The 15,331-nt window shown below is 55.0% G+C and overlaps 2 protein-coding genes across 3 annotated transcripts; both read left to right on the forward strand.

The window, feature by feature from the left end:
• Positions 1-1,591: 1,591 nt before the first annotated feature.
• MYPOP (Myb related transcription factor, partner of profilin) lies at positions 1,592-9,829 on the forward strand. Of its 2 annotated transcripts, XM_074314116.2 has the most exons (3): positions 1,592-1,724; positions 2,452-3,002; positions 8,522-9,829. In XM_074314116.2, exons 2-3 carry the CDS (start codon positions 2,504-2,506, stop codon positions 9,220-9,222), a joined length of 1,200 nt encoding a protein of 399 aa, XP_074170217.1. In that variant the 5' UTR covers positions 1,592-1,724; positions 2,452-2,503; the 3' UTR covers positions 9,223-9,829. The 2 variants fall into 2 exon arrangements, with proteins under 2 accessions (XP_074170217.1, XP_074170218.1); XM_074314117.2 differs by lacking the exon at positions 1,592-1,724 and having other exon boundaries at positions 2,297-3,002; positions 8,522-9,362.
• A 2,453-nt stretch (positions 9,830-12,282) lies between these two features.
• On the forward strand, positions 12,283-14,805 carry IRF2BP1 (interferon regulatory factor 2 binding protein 1). Its single transcript, XM_019754908.3, has one exon. It carries the CDS (start codon positions 12,652-12,654, stop codon positions 14,416-14,418), a length of 1,767 nt encoding a protein of 588 aa, XP_019610467.1. The 5' UTR covers positions 12,283-12,651; the 3' UTR covers positions 14,419-14,805.
• Positions 14,806-15,331: the final 526 nt, after the last annotated feature.

Below are 15,331 nucleotides of genomic sequence, written 5' to 3' on the forward strand. Positions count from 1 at the left end.
TCCCAGGGATCAGCATGGAGCCTTCCCTCAGGCTATGTGGCTCTCCATTGTGGTCATCCACCCAGGAGCTATGATCTGGAAAGAATGCTAGGCCATAAAGATTGTGATCAGTATGCGAGGGGTATTGTGATCAGTAAGCAAGCTTAAGTTTCAGGGTAATTATCTAAAGCAGGGAACTGGACAGGGGACATTTCAACCTCAAACGGCAAGGAGGGGGTTTTCCAACTGTTAAGCTCTAGAGCAGGAAGAGACGAAGCCAGGGACATTGCAAGGAAGGCCTCTTTTCTGGGGGTCCCAACTGGGCCCTGTTTCAGTGGGACCTCATATAACCCTGTTTATTCTTAGGGCCCTCCCATAGCTCTCATCCAGGGTAGACTGAAGGACAAACCCCTTACAGTGGCCAACAAGAGCCTGCACCATCTGGCGCCCCACCTTGCCCTCCCCCTGACTCCCTCTGGCTCCCTCTATCCCCACTGGCCTTCTAGATGATCCTGGAACACAACAGGCACAGCCCTACTCGCGGCTGCACTTGCTCCCTCACCTGCTTCACATCTCCACTCAAATGTCACCTTCTCAGGGAGGCCTCCCCTACCACCTGATTTTGAAATCACACACACACTTCTCCAACTCCTTTTCCTACTTCCATTATTTTCATAATACTTATCACCTCACTTTTATGTTATCGATTTTGCTAATTGTCTGATTCTCCCAAGTAAAAAGAGCTCCACGAAGGTATAGTTTTTCTCTTTTGTATTCACTGCACCTAGAACTGTGTAGGTGCTCAATAAATGTACGTTGAACAGATGAAGCACCATTTGTTGAATGACCTTGAGTACTCCCGCAGGACGCTGAAGGACAAATTTCTCGGCCGCCTTAATTCCACTATCCTGCCTTGCAGCTCACCCAATCCGTGGTCCAGATTCATTCCTGCCTCCAAGCACTTGCTGAAAGTCGAGCCCGCGCCTGGATTACCCTCCCTACCCAAGAGGCTCTCATTCAGATCACCCTCCCCGCGCCTCATGACGTAAACGTGTGGACAGAGTCCCCAGACTTGGTTGGAAGGTTGATGGGTTGCCATTGTTACTGCACCCGCCCGCGGCGGCATATCCCTACGGTGCCCCTCCCCTACAGGTAATACGGGTAGGCGGGTAGCAGATCCCGACCAGCGCCGTGCGGGAATTGGTAGAAGAGGGCGACAGCCGCTTTTCTAACGCCCCCCACCCACGCAGTTGTCATGGAAACGAAGCGCTTCCCTCCAGCGCCGCCTCCCTCCCCGTTCTCCAAGAGAAAAAAACACAGGCGTAGTCAGAGAGCTCGGTTGACTGAAAGACTGTCCCAAAGGCGGGGATGCCGCTGGGTGCCAGCGTTCTCTCCATCATCTCTCCTGCCTGCTCCAAAGATTGCTATGCCTGCGCAAGGAACGAGTCCGGGGTACCACGGCTAGTGGAAGACGTGGGGTGCGCATGCCTACGACAGAGTTTTGCGCATGTGCTGTTTTATGGCATCGGCCGGTGGAAGGTGATTCTGCGCTTGCGCTGTGGAAGGGGCGTGAAATCCTGGCGGTCAGGGCGTTGGGGGCCGACTGCCTCCAGGTGCGCCTGCGCCTTGGCTCTCCTGGCGGCAGGAGGCGGGGCCTGGGGGGGAGGGAGAGAGGCGGGGAGAGGGAAGAGGCCGCAGAAGCCCGAGCCCTGACCGACGGGCAGGCGGGTGCTGCGGCGGCGCCGGTGAGTGACCCGCGGCCCGAGTTGGTCCCCACCCTCTGCAACCCTCATTCTTTCCGGAGTCCCGCATAGCCAGCATTTCCTCTCCTAATCCCAGATCACCATTACCCCCAGAACTCCCTGTAATTTCTGCCGATCCGCAGAGCCCCCACAATCCCCGCGGACCCTAATATTTAGGATCTAGAAGTGCCCACCTCACCCTTATTCCTGCACGTCCCCTCTGAAGACCTCTTCTCATAACGGTCTTACAGAGGCCCCATTGCCCCGGAACCCCCAGAGCGCTCCTCAGCTCCAGATCCTTCCCCCTTCTTGCTGCATCTCCCCTTCAGTATCTCCTTATTCCCATCACCCCCAGATTTCTTCGACCCCCGAGACACTCCCTTCCCCATCATTTCCCATTCTTCTCTGTCCCCATTCTTCTGTAACTCCTGCAGACATCCCCTCTTTCTCTTTTCTTGGTTTCCCTCCACCCCTTCAGACCCTCCCCCAATTTCCATCAACTCTTCCGCGTGGCACTTTGCGCCGCGGAAGGCACTGAGGTGGTGAGGCACAGCGGATGACAGTTATTATTAGGCACTCGGACTGCCCCCCGCAGCCTGTCGCCCCCGTCCGCCCTCGGCCCCCATCCCCGGCCCCCGGGACTTAAGAGCCGGCGTCGCGGCAGCCGGGGTGGGGCGCGCGGCGCGGGGACGCCGAGCCCCCGCCAGCGCCGTGCGCCCTGTGCCCACAGCGCCGGCGCCCCCCATGCGCCAGGCGGCCGGACGGCGGCGTCGGGGGGCGCCATGGCCTCGGCGGCGGCGGGCGAAGCGGAAGAGACCACCCGGCTGCGCAAGCCGCGCTTCTCGTTCGAAGAAAACCAGATCTTGATTCGGGAGGTGCGCGCCCACTACCCGCAGCTCTACGGCGTGCAGAGCCGTCGGGTGAGCGTGGCGGAGCGGCGGCGTGTGTGGGACAGCATCGCCACCAAGATCAACGGCATCACCAGTTGGAAGCGCACTGGCCAAGAGGTACAAAAGCGCTGGAACGACTTCAAGCGCCGCACCAAGGAGAAGCTGGCCCGCGTGCCGCACTCCACGCAGGGCGCCGGGCCTGCCGCCGAGGACGCCTTCTCCGCTGAGGAGGAGACCATTTTTGCCATCCTCGGGCCGGGTGTGGCGGGGCCAGGAGCTGGTGCAGGGGCGGAGCAACCCCCCGCGGCTGCCTCCTCAAAGCCACCGGCCCCAAGTGCCTCTGCCCAACGCTATGTGTTGTCCGAGGACCGCAGGGAAGACCGACGGGCAGGTGAGTTCCTTCACCATCATCTTAGCAAGAGTAAACAGTCACAAAGTTTGCAGTATGCCCTGCACTGGTCCAAGCCCTTTACGTGGCTCATCAAATCCTCACTACAGCCCTGTGCGGTGGGTGCTGTCATTATCCCCATTTTAAATCTGGGGAAACTGAGGCTTAGAAAAGTGAAATGACTTAACCAGTCGTCTCCTGACTGTCCGAGTCAGGAATGGAACCCAGACCTAGGGAGCCTGGCCCCAGAGGCCACACCCGGGGTTAATCAGCTCACGCAGAATTTCATTAAACGTCATGTAAGATTGTGACTCTTGAGGCAGACTGGATTTCAGTCACAACTTTGCCACTTAGCTGTGTCATTTTGGGTAAGTTACTGCCGGTCAGTTTCTGCATCTGTAAAATGGGGATAAAAAGTAGTCCCCACCTCAGAGGTTGCTGTGAAGATTAAATGAACTAATATGCATAAATTGCTTACCGTGTTTCCCTGAAAATATGTCCTAACCGGAAAATAAGCCCTAGTATGATTTTTCAGCATGACATCCCCTGAACATAAGCCCTAATGTGTCTTGTGGAGCAAAAATTAATATAAGACCCCATCCTATTTTCGGGGAAACACCATAGTATGTGGCCTCCTGAACTCATTGTTAGCTATTGATACAATTGCCAATGTTGTCAGGTAAAAACTATTTCACCATTTTATAAATCAAAGACTCAGAGAGGTTGGGTAACTTTCCCAAGGTCATGCCCTGAGTAGAGGAGGTGTGGAAAGCTGAGTATAAGAATTCCCACTTATGGGCTGGCCCGGTGGCTTGGGCGGTTGGAGCTCCGTGCTCCTAACTCCGAAGGCTGCTGGTTCGATTCCCACGTGGGCCGGTGGGCTCTCGACCACAGGGTTGCCAGTTCAACTCCTTGAGTCCGGTACAACTAGCAACAGCAACTGGACCTGGAGCTGGGCTCCGCCCTCCACAACTAAGACTGGAAGGACAACAACTTGACTTGGGGGAAAAAAAAAAACAAGTCCTGGAAGTACACACTGTTCCCAATAAAGTCCTGTTCCCCTTCCCCAATAAAAAATCTTAAAAAAAAAAAAGAAAAAAAAAAAAAAGAATTCCCACTTAGCCTTGACTTGGAACGTAGTATTTCTTTTACAGCTATTCCCCAGGCACCTACCTTGTGCTGGGCAATGTTGGGGACATGGTGGTGACAGAGACATTCTCAGCCCTGCCCTCCTGGGGCTCACAGTCCAGTGGAGATGACAGACTCCTACATAGTGATGACGCAGAGTAGGCAGGGCTGGGCAGTGGGAATCCAGAAGGGTACCTGGCTCAGCCTGGGAGGTCAAGGAGGGCTTTCTGGAGGAGGAGACATTATCACTGAGATGCAGAGTGAAGGTGGAAAAAAAAGTTGGGAGAGTGTTCCTGGTAGAAGGAACAGCATGTGCAGTGGCTTGGAGGCAAGAAAGCTTGGCTGGTTTAGGAAACTGAAGTTTCCCAGTTGGGAGACGGAGAGTAGATAGATTGAAGAAAGGAAATGTTTTGAGATGAGGTTTGAGAGATCAGTAAAGGCCAGACCATGCAAGGCCTTCAGGCTGAGGTGAGGAGTGTGAATGTTATCCTAAGTGCTATGAGGAGCCACTGAAGGGTTTTGAGAAAGTGAGTTCAGGATCATGTGATTCAGAGAGGTTCATTCACCCACCCAAGGCCACACAGCAAGTAAGTAATAGAATTGAAACTGGAATACAGGTTGTATCCAACTCATAGTCCATGCACTTAACTACTGGGCTAGATTGCCTGGCAATAACAATAATTAATATTGACTGAGAGTTAATGGGTATGCCAGAATTAGATCACACGTGGCTTATAACTGTAGGTCATGTTTTGGACTTTATCTTGAGGTCCTTTGGGAACCACGTCTTAAGCAAGAGAGAGACAAAATCACGTGGAACCCTTGTGTCGTCAAACCTCGGTGTTTCTAACTGTGAAATGGCTCCATTGAACCAGAGCAGACATGGCAAACTTATTTTTTCAAAAGCTGTGCAATCCCTTTATTCATTCATCCAGTTAGTAAATATTTATTGAGCACCTATTCTGGGGCAGGCACTGTTGTAGATGTTAGGAATACTGTGCAGAAAAAGACAACTTCCCTTGCCTTATGGGGCTGACATTCTAGTTATGGGAGATGGACCACAAACAAGTAACCCGAAACAGATCGTATAAAGGAGGTGATAACTAAGAAAACTAAAGCATGTTAAGAAGATAGTGAGCTATGGAACGAAGGCTGCTATAGACAGGGTAGTAAGGGAAGGCTTCTTTGAGGAAGTGAAATTTGAACAGAGACTTAAATGGAGAGGTTGAGCCAAGTGGTTATCTGGGGGAAAAGCACTCCAGCTGGAAGGAAACAGTACATGCAAAGGCCCTGAGGCAGGTATGTGCTTAAGGCATCCGTGATTAGAATCTTACATGGAGATTATCCACTGTATAAAACTCAACAAAAAAGAAACTGATATGATTGAAGGACTAGAAAACAGATCCTGGGGCAGCCTGAAGTGTCTTTGTTGACACTGCAGGGAGAGCTAAGGACCTTATCTCGCTGACCTAATGTTTGAAAGAACAGTAACAATAACAACATTGAGAATTTGCTGTGTGCCAGGCACAGACTTTAACCCTGTGCCCTGGTGAGTCAGTGACGCCCTGTAATGGTCCTCAGGGAGATGTTATGTTATTGGGTCCTTTGGTCCTATGCTCTCACATGCACCCATTTACAAGTAGGAAAACTGAGGCCCAAAGGGTGCAAATAAATACGATTTTCACTCTTATAATGGCCCCTCCATGACCCCTATGAACCCTGCGGGCGTGAAGGCTGGGCCACTTTCTATTCCTTATATTCAGTAGACGAAAAGCTATATTTCTGAGTGGCTGTAATTCTCATGCCCCTTATGAGTGAGACTCGCCACCCTGGGGCCCACAGACCCTGCCCATGCAGTGGTTAAAAGCATGAGCTCTGGAGCCTACCTGGGTTCAGATCCCTCTCCTACCCTTCACCAGCTCTGTGACACCTCTCTGGGCCTCAAGTCACCTTATCTGTAAGATGGGGTGATAAGGATAGCACCTATCAAGGAGAATGGCTGAGAGGACTGAAAAAAATGTAGGCGAGTTTAGCCACTTTGCCCAGGGCGTGGCCAGGAAAGTGTCCAACAGCTATTAGCTGTAGTCAGTGTCTCTCTCCCTGCCTCCCCCACCACCCCAGGGAGTCTGGACCCCCAGCATTCAGGACTGGAGGTGGCTGGTTATATTTGAAAGAGAAGAGCAGGGGCTCTGATGTACCCTAGGAGCGGGAGGCAGGCTTCCCTGCCGAAGGAGATTTGAGCTGGGCAAGGGGTGGTGCAGGCGCTAAGGGGTGATCCTGGTAGAGGGAACTGCCAGCGCACTGGCCCTAAGGCAAGGAAGAAAGATGGAAAGGAGGCCGAGCTGAGGCTTTGTAGCCCTAGAGAGAAGCTGGACTGTCCTCTGTAGGTGCTGGAGACTGTGGGAGAGAGTGGTTGCAAGGACCTGGGGCCCACACCCTGGAAACCACAGCTCTTTTGTCACTAAAGAAAAAGTTTTGCGCTGGACATTGTTCTGGGCGCTGGGTCAATGTAAACAACAGTGAATAAAACAAAGCTCTAGTGGTGAACACACAACATGATATATAGATGATGTAATACAGAATTGTATGCTTGAATGAAACCTATGTAACTTTACTAACAATTGTCACCCCAATAAACTTGAATTAAAAAACAAAAACACAAAGCCCTAGCCTGACGGCGCTGACATCAGGAGGAGAAGACAGATAACCCACACAGTGATTCCATGCCAGGTGGAGATAAGTGCTACAAAAGAAATCTGGTAGGGTCAGGAGAGAAAAGGACAGGGACAGAAGCTACTTTAGATAGAAGATCAAGGAAAGTCTTCCAAGGAGGCCACTTTTAGAGCAGAGGCCTGAGTTGGGGAGGGAGGGAGCCAGGCAGGAATCTGGCACTAGGCCGAGGGAATAGTAAGCGCAAAGGCCCTGAGGCAGGAGCAGGCCTGATGTGTTTGAGGACTAAAGCGAAAGCCAAGGTGGTGTAGCCACGTGAACAAGAGAGAGGGGTGGGAGATGAGGTCAGGGCGGCAGTGGGGCAGATAGTACAGAACCTCGGGGTCCTTGAGGACTTTGCCTTTCCTGTGAGTGAGACGAGAGCCACAGACAGGCTTTGAGCAGAGAAAGACAACATCTGACTTGTATTTTTAAAACATCTTTATTGAGCTAGAATTCCCATACCACACAAGCCACTCATTTCAAGTCTATAGTTCAGTGGCTGTTAGTATATCCACAGTCATGCGACCATCACTACAGTCAATTTCAGATCATTTCCATCACTCCAGAAAGAAACCCCGCACCTCTTAGCCATCGCTCCCACCCCCACCCCGTTATCTCTGCCCAGACCTAGACAAGCACTAATGCACTTTGTATCTCTCTAGATTTGCCTATTTTGGACATTTCATATAAATGGATAATGTGATATGTGGTCTTTAGTGACTGGCTTCTTTCCCGTAGCATAACTGACATGTCTTTTAGTTGGACCCTTCAGGCTCTGGGAGAGAACAAACTGTAAGGGGCAGGTGTGGAAGCAGGGAGCCCAGTGAGGAGGCAGCTGCAATAGTCCAGGTGGGAAATGATAGTTGGACCAGGGTGGGGGGCCGTGGAAGTGGACAGAAGAGGTTGGATGTTGGATTAGTTTAAAGGCAGAGCCAGTGGTATTTGTACATGGATGAGGTCTTGGGAGAGAAAAAGAGTGGAATTTTTTGCTCATGCAGCTAGGATGGAGCTGACATCAGTTGAGATGGGGGTACCTGAGGGAGAAGGTTGGGGGAGGACCAGGAGCTCAGCTCTGGATGGGTTATTTTGAGGTGTTACTAGACGATCAAGGGGGTATGCTGAGTACACAGCTGGAGGGAGAGTTTCAAGCTGGGCCTGGAAATCTGGGAGCATCTGTGGACTGGATTCAAGTTCACAAGCATGAATGAGATCCCACGTGAGAGGAGATGGAGGTTGAACTGGTCCACCCGGAGCTGAGATTGAAATCCTGCCACCCTGGAGCCAGCCCTCACTCCCAGCCTCCAGAAGTGCCCCCTACTGGTCCAGCCACAGCACCTCTCTCACAGCCCGCACAGACCTCCAGGACCCAGCAATGAGGCCTGAGAGGTGTAGGGGGGCAGACGATCCAGATGGTTCAGAGCCTTCTAGATCGCTGGCTTTGCCTGGCTCAGCTGGGACCCCCAGGACCCTATTTTCACTAAGGCTGGCTGTCATAGGCCACCGGGTTATTATTAAATACACTGTCTCTCTCCTCTCTCCTCTGGGTATGAAGGCTTTTGTTGCAACGCATGGTCAGTTTTAAAAGGATGGCTCTGGGGCCAGGGTGGGTGGGAAGGGGGAAGGGAAAATGAAGACAACAGTGCGGGATCACACACACCTTACCTACATCTCTCTCTCCACAGATACACTGGCCCACGGCAAGGCAGTCTCCAGCAGCCCAGAGCCCTGGGCCCGGCCCTCCTGCAATCCCCAAGAAGGGGGCTGCCCACCGCCCAAGGAGCGTGAGTCCTCGCCCCCTCCAGCCCTGCAGACCGTCCAGCTGCCCCGTCTGGCCTTGTCTCCACCGCCCCCGGCCCCTCCACCCCCACCACCCCAGCCACCGCAGCAGGTCCAAGTGGCACCCTCATGCCCCAGCCCCCCACCCCCTCCATTACCTCTGCCCATGCCTTCGGCCTCAGACCCCTCCCTGGACTTCCTTCGGGCACAGCAGGAGACTGCCAACGCCATCCGGGAGCTGGCTGGCACCCTGCGGCAGGGACTAACCAAACTGAGCGAGGCCCTCAGTGCCTTGCTACCCCTTCTGCCGGGAACCCCAGTCGACCCGCTGCCCCCACCTCTGCCCCCACCCCCTCCTCCACCCCCCAGGCCCATCCTGCCCCCACCCACCCCCAAGGTGGAGATCACCCCAGAGCCTGTGTCGGTGGTGGCTGCTGTAGTGGACCGTGCCATGGTGGCAGCCAGGGGGGTGATCATCGCCCCAAGGAGTGAAGAGGGGGCTCCCCGGCCACCCCCAGTCCCCTTTCTTCCCCATGACTCCCCGCCACACAAGAGGAGGAAAGGTTTTCCTACACGGAAGAGGCGGGGGCGATGGAAATCTCCATGACTCTGCCATTGGGTTCCGAGCTTGTCTTTGCTCCTTCTGTCTGCACCTCCTCGCCCAGCTTAGCCCAGCAGAGGGGGGCCACGCACCTTCCCCATGCCAGCTGCACCCTGGCTTCCTGCTGCAGGGCGTGAGCACCCAGCTCCCTGTACTAGTTAGTGCCTGATTCGCAGGGCGGCCTTGTTGATGGGCCCCCAGCCCTTTCTCCAGTACAGCGCTGTCTGCCTGGCTGCTTCCCTTAACCCTGACTTCTAAGCCATCAATTTTATGTTATTTATTATCGCCCTTTGTGGGTTGTGGAGGGAACCTTGTGGGTCTGTACATACCCCCTTCCCTAACCACTCTTGATCTTGACTTGAAGAGAATTGACTTGTGGGGGCCTCCTCGTCTTCCCAACCCAGACTTTGGAGGGAGTGGGGGTTGCGAGACAAATCAGAATATGGATGACAATGAGGATCCAGCAGTCTGGACCCTAGGGAAGGGGGGTCAGGTTCTCATTGGGAGGTGTAGGTTGGGCCCTCTGCCTCCCATTGCAGGCTCTGACCTCCAGAGCTCAACCCCCTCCTTTCTCAGTGGTAACAAGATATCAATAAACTTATTTTTAATACAATTACTCTGGGCTCTGGCTGAGACAGGCCTGGGATTCCAGCACCTACACCTTCCCCACCCCTCCATGGCCAGGTAACACCCCTTGAAATTGGAGGCTGGTGGTTTTCCAGCCTTTGTGGTTTTTTTTTTCTTCTTTAAAGCCATCAAGTGGTGTTCAAATCTTACTCCACTTACTCATCCTTCAGATACCACCGAAATGTCATCTCTAGGAAAACATCCTGGATTCCCTCCCCAGGCTAGGATGGGTCTGCTTCTTAGCTTCTCTGTGTTCTGGGGTTCTTTTTCATAATGTCCCCAAATAAAGAAGTGCCTTTGTTTAAGGCATGTTTCCTCCATAGTTCATGAAGGCAGGGGCTGGTTCTCTTACTCCCAAACGTGCGTCAGAGCCTGGAGCAAAGTAGATAACTAGCACCCTGGACTCAGAACTGGCTCAGCCCCTGGTGCTGCCCTAGCCAGCTATGTGACCACAGGCCTCTATGTTCCTCATCTGCAAAGGGGGCATCTTTTGGTTTAGGAGTCTTCTCCTACAACTAGATTCTATTTATCTTTTCAGTTCGCAGTTCAAATGTGACCACCTCAGGAAAACCTTTACTGATACACACAGCCCGCCAGCAGTTACTGAAAAATGCAGCTATCATTTGAGTAAATTTAAATTGAACATCTGCCTCTATCACCAGGCTGAGCCTTGTCAGGACAAGGCCTGAGCCTGTCTCAGTCACTGCTGTGTCCTCAGCATTGCCCAACGAAGAAGGGCTGAATCTTTGAAATAATGGTCAGCTTAAAAACAAAAACTTCCATTTATGGTGCTTCATTTTTGGGCCAGTAATCATGCTTAGCATTTATGTACCTGTTTTCATTTTAACCTGAAGATAACCAGTGAAAAGCAGAATCTTAGGGTCTCCATTTTTTTTCCTAAGAAGTTAAGGAATTTGCCTTGAACTTGTCTGGCCAAGCCACTCCACCTGAAGCCACCCTCTGGCCAGAACTCGACTCCTGCTACTAGTGTTTTACTCAAGAATGGCCCAAAGGTAATTTTCAGTGATACACGGATGACCTTTTTAATGGTTCTGTATGTAGTTTTAACTTATTTTTTTTTAACCTCACCCCTAATTTTGTGAAAATGTAGCTAGTATACATACAGCCCATGATTGTACACATTGCTTAGGACGAGGCAAAAGTTGGTCATTTTTTTTCACAGGATGCTGAAAACATACAGGTGGGTAACAAAATCTGCTATGGTTGCAGTGTGATGGAGGAGAGGTGAGTACGCAGCACCTGATTAGTTTGAAAAACACTAATTCTGACAAGATAAATATTTCCTAACATGGGCCCAAGCTTAGGAAGACGCTGATGTGGGTTAGAACTTGAAGACCTGTCTTTCTGGCCGCAGCCCACCTTGCACTGTAGCGGACACGGGAAGGAAAAAACATGACGGTCTCCGGAGCTTGGTTGGGCCTATCAGGTAGTAAGCACTCAAGGTTGGAGAAAGGTGGTCTGGAGCTTGCTATCCTACATAAATGATCCCCACCTCAATTCTTGCTATCTCTGGCCTCCTTCCCTTTCCCCAAATTAGGGAGCAGTAGAGGGTGGGGATCCCCTCAAGTCCGTGCTCAAAACACAGAGCCCCCAGAAAACGGGCGTGGGGGTCGGGAGTAGGACTGGCAGCGGGAACCGGGGAGCACCCCCCCCAACCTCCCAGGCAGCGGAAGTGCGTCAGTTTGTCCGCCCCATAGAGCATTTTGGGAATTGTAGTGAAGTTAGGGGGCGGAGAAACTGGCAATGTAACCCTTTGGAGACCAGAGCGCGCCCACAAAGCTGCAACAGTTGAAGGGCGCTCGACCACTCCCTTCAGCAGATGAGGCAACTGAGGCAGAGGCTTGGCCCAGAGGTCTTCAGTCCTCTCTTTTCTCTGGCTATTGCCGGCCCGGGTCAGAGTCTGATACCCAAGATTCTAGGGAAGATGTAGTTACAAGTAAACCTTCACCACCATCACCAAGTTGCCAGCTTCCCGTCCCCTATCCAGAAACCATCCAATCAGGGTTCCTCCGCTCCGCCGCAGGAGCGGCTGCCTTCCTAACCAGTCACTGGCCTACTTTTGATGGGAGGGGAACTGAACCTCAGAGTGGGCAATATTTTTGCTTAAAGCTGCGCAGCAAGTGGGAGCAGAAACTGGGCGCGCGGAAGCCTGTCCATCCCATACAATTTCTGAATCCGTGGTAGTTCCTGCCCCCAACCCTTGTGTCCGAACTCGAAACGCGTCGAACTCCCTGCCTTTGACGAGGATCCGTAAGCGTTGCCCTGCAGAGAAGCGGCGAGCCCCTCCCACCTCCCCCGCCCCTGGCTGCCTGCTGGCGGTCCCCTTTAAGAACCGGCCCCGGCGGGACTACGTTTCCCAGAAGGCTTTGCCGGCACGTTATGTAACTTTCCCTGCGAAGCGGCCTCTGGGGCAGAAGGAGGTGGAGGCGGTGGCGGCCGTTGCAGCGGCGGCGGCGGCGGCGGCGGCGGCGGGAGCGGCGGGAGCCGGAGGCGGCGGCGCCTGCGGCCCATCGCTGGGCCCGACCTGTGAGCCTCGGCCTAGAGCCTGGACCTGGCGGGGGCGCCGACGTGCCTCTGCCTGCCTTTTCAAGGAGGCGGGAGTGAGGGAAAAAGGCTTAGGGCCCAGGGGGCGGGGAAGGGGGGCCGGGCCTGGATCGGCGGGGAGGCCGAGCCGGAGGCCCGACCGTGGCTCGCGCTGTCCTGGGAACACAAATCGAACGTTGACGGCGCGGATCGAACGTCGGCGGCGGGTGGAAAGCTGTGCCCGGCGGCGCGCGCGCGGGGGCCATGGCGTCGGTGCAGGCGTCCCGTCGCCAGTGGTGCTACCTGTGCGACCTGCCCAAGATGCCGTGGGCCATGGTGTGGGACTTCAGCGAGGCCGTGTGTCGCGGCTGCGTGAACTTTGAGGGCGCGGATCGCATCGAGCTACTCATCGACGCTGCCCGCCAGCTCAAGCGCAGCCACGTGCTCCCCGAGGGCCGCTCGCCTGGGCCTCCGGCCCTCAAGCACCCGGCCACCAAGGACCTTGCTGCGGCCGCTGCACAGGGGCCCCAGCTTCCGCCTCCGCAGGCACAGCCCCAGCCGTCGGGGACTGGCGGTGGCGTCTCGGGACAGGATCGCTATGACAGGGCCACATCATCGGGCCGCCTCCCCCTGCCCTCGCCTGCTCTGGAGTACACCCTGGGGTCCCGCCTGGCCAATGGACTGGGCCGTGAGGACGCCGTGGCGGAGGGGGCTCGAAGGGCCCTGCTTGGCTCCATGCCCGGCTTGGTGCCCCCCGGGCTGCTGGCAGCTGCGGTGTCTGGCCTGGGAAGCCGGGGTCTGACGCTGGCACCCGGCTTGAGTCCTGCCCGTCCGATCTTCGGCTCCGATTTCGAGAAGGAGAAGCAGCAGAGGAATGCAGACTGTCTGGCAGAACTGAACGAAGCCATGCGGGGCAGGGCGGAGGAGTGGCACGGACGCCCCAAAGCAGTGCGGGAACAGCTGCTGGCGCTGTCTGCCTGTGCCCCCTTCAATGTCCGCTTCAAGAAGGATCACGGGCTGGTGGGGAGGGTATTTGCCTTCGATGCTACTGCTCGCCCACCAGGCTATGAGTTTGAGCTGAAGCTCTTCACCGAATATCCCTGTGGGTCTGGCAACGTGTACGCAGGAGTCCTGGCCGTGGCACGCCAGATGTTTCATGATGCTCTGCGGGAGCCTGGCAAGGCACTGGCCTCATCGGGCTTCAAGTACCTCGAATATGAACGCCGGCACGGCTCTGGGGAATGGCGCCAGTTAGGGGAGCTGCTAACCGATGGTGTCCGCACCTTCCGAGAGCCAGCTCCTGCTGAGGCCCTGCCCCAGCAGTACCCAGAGCCAACTCCTGCAGCTCTGTGTGGCCCACCCCCGCGAGCCCCATCCCGCAACCTGGCGCCCACAGCACGCCGTCGCAAGGCATCCCCTGAGCCTGAGGGTGAGGCGGCTGGGAAGATGACCACCGAGGAGCAGCAGCAGCAGCAACAGCAACGACACTGGGTGGCTCCCGGTGGTCCGTACTCCGCTGAGACCCCTGGTGTGCCCTCACCCATCGCTGCACTGAAGAATGTGGCCGAGGCCCTGGGCCACTCTCCCAAGGACGCTGGCGGGGGTGGGGGCCCAGGGCGTGCAGGGGGTGCCAGCCCAGCAGCCTCCTCCACAGCCCAGCCTGCAGCCCAACATCGCCTAGTGGCCCGCAATGGGGAGGCCGAAGTCAGCCCCACCGCAGGGGCGGAAGCTGTTAGCGGAGGTGGTAGCGGCACCGGGGCGACCCCTGGGGCACCCCTGTGCTGTACCCTATGCCGGGAGCGGCTGGAAGACACCCACTTCGTCCAGTGCCCCTCGGTGCCCGGACACAAGTTCTGCTTTCCCTGCTCACGAGAGTTCATCAAAGCGCAGGGCCCCGCTGGCGAGGTGTACTGCCCCAGTGGAGACAAGTGCCCACTGGTGGGCTCCTCTGTCCCCTGGGCCTTCATGCAGGGCGAGATCGCCACCATCCTTGCTGGAGACATCAAGGTTAAGAAAGAACGGGACCCCTAGGCCACTACTGCCCCCTGCCCCCTTGCCACCCAGCGCTGCTGTGGATAAGTTATTCCCTTCCCCACCCAGCCCAGTGCCACCCCCACCTGTGTACATACCCCCTTCCTCATCCCAGATGGGTCCCCTGGGGTAGATGCATTGAGGGTGGGTGGGGGGAGTTCGTGGCTTCTGTCTGAGGGAGTTTGGGGGTCCCTTGGCCCCTCCAGTTTCTCTCCTCTCCTTGGCTTGGCTTTGCTGCTGCTCGTAGTTGGGGGAGAGGTGACCCCATCCTTGAGAAGGGGCCTCCTGGAAATTTCGCTCTTTATAAACGAAGCAAAAGCATTTTATTGCCCCCCTCTCCCGCCTCCTTTTCCCCCTTCAATAAACAGAAAGATGGGGTTTTTTTTCCTTCTTGGTCCCTTAGTTGTGTGAGTTGCTGCGCCCCCTTTGGGACTGAACTGATCCTGCAGGGAGAGGACATTTCGTTGTAGCCTCCAGGTGGCGCTCTTCACTCAGGCGGGCTCGCCGGCTGTCTTTACAAATGCTGGCCACTGGTCTGAGGTTCTAGCAATCGGCCCGTTTTCCAGATGACAGAACTGAGGCTCAGAATGGGGATGGCTCTTGCATGGGAGCCATAGCCAAGCTGGGAAATTAGGTTTCCTTTCTGTTCCATCCCCCGTATCTACCCAGGATGTAGGAGAAGGACTCGGCACCTATGAGGGAAGGGGAGGGGAAAGAGACATCGGAAGGCTTTCTAGAAGGGACGGGTAGTAAGTTCTTGCTGGTCAGGGAATTAGGCTAGATTGCTAGAGAGACTGCCCAAGGAAAGGAGATTTACTTCCGTGGGGTTCACTAACAGTGTTCTTTGAAACACTGGCAGCTTGTGGCATCTGGTGGTGCCTGAGAGCGCAAGAGGACCCTTGGAAAACCGGAA

The sequence above is a fragment of the Rhinolophus sinicus genome, chromosome 8, assembly GCF_057876585.1.
Source record: "Rhinolophus sinicus isolate RSI-liver-muscle chromosome 8, RSI-T2T, whole genome shotgun sequence".
Taxonomy (NCBI): Eukaryota; Metazoa; Chordata; class Mammalia; order Chiroptera; family Rhinolophidae; genus Rhinolophus; species Rhinolophus sinicus.

Coding starts and splice junctions, on each gene's coding strand:
- MYPOP (XM_074314116.2), top strand. CDS start 2,504: ATGGCCTCGGCGGCGGCGGGCGAAGCGGAAGAGACCACCCGGCTGCGC. Junction 3,003..8,521: donor CAGGGAAGACCGACGGGCAG/GTGAGTTCCTTC, acceptor CTCTCTCCACAG/ATACACTGGCCCACGGCAAG.
- IRF2BP1 (XM_019754908.3), top strand. CDS start 12,652: ATGGCGTCGGTGCAGGCGTCCCGTCGCCAGTGGTGCTACCTGTGCGAC.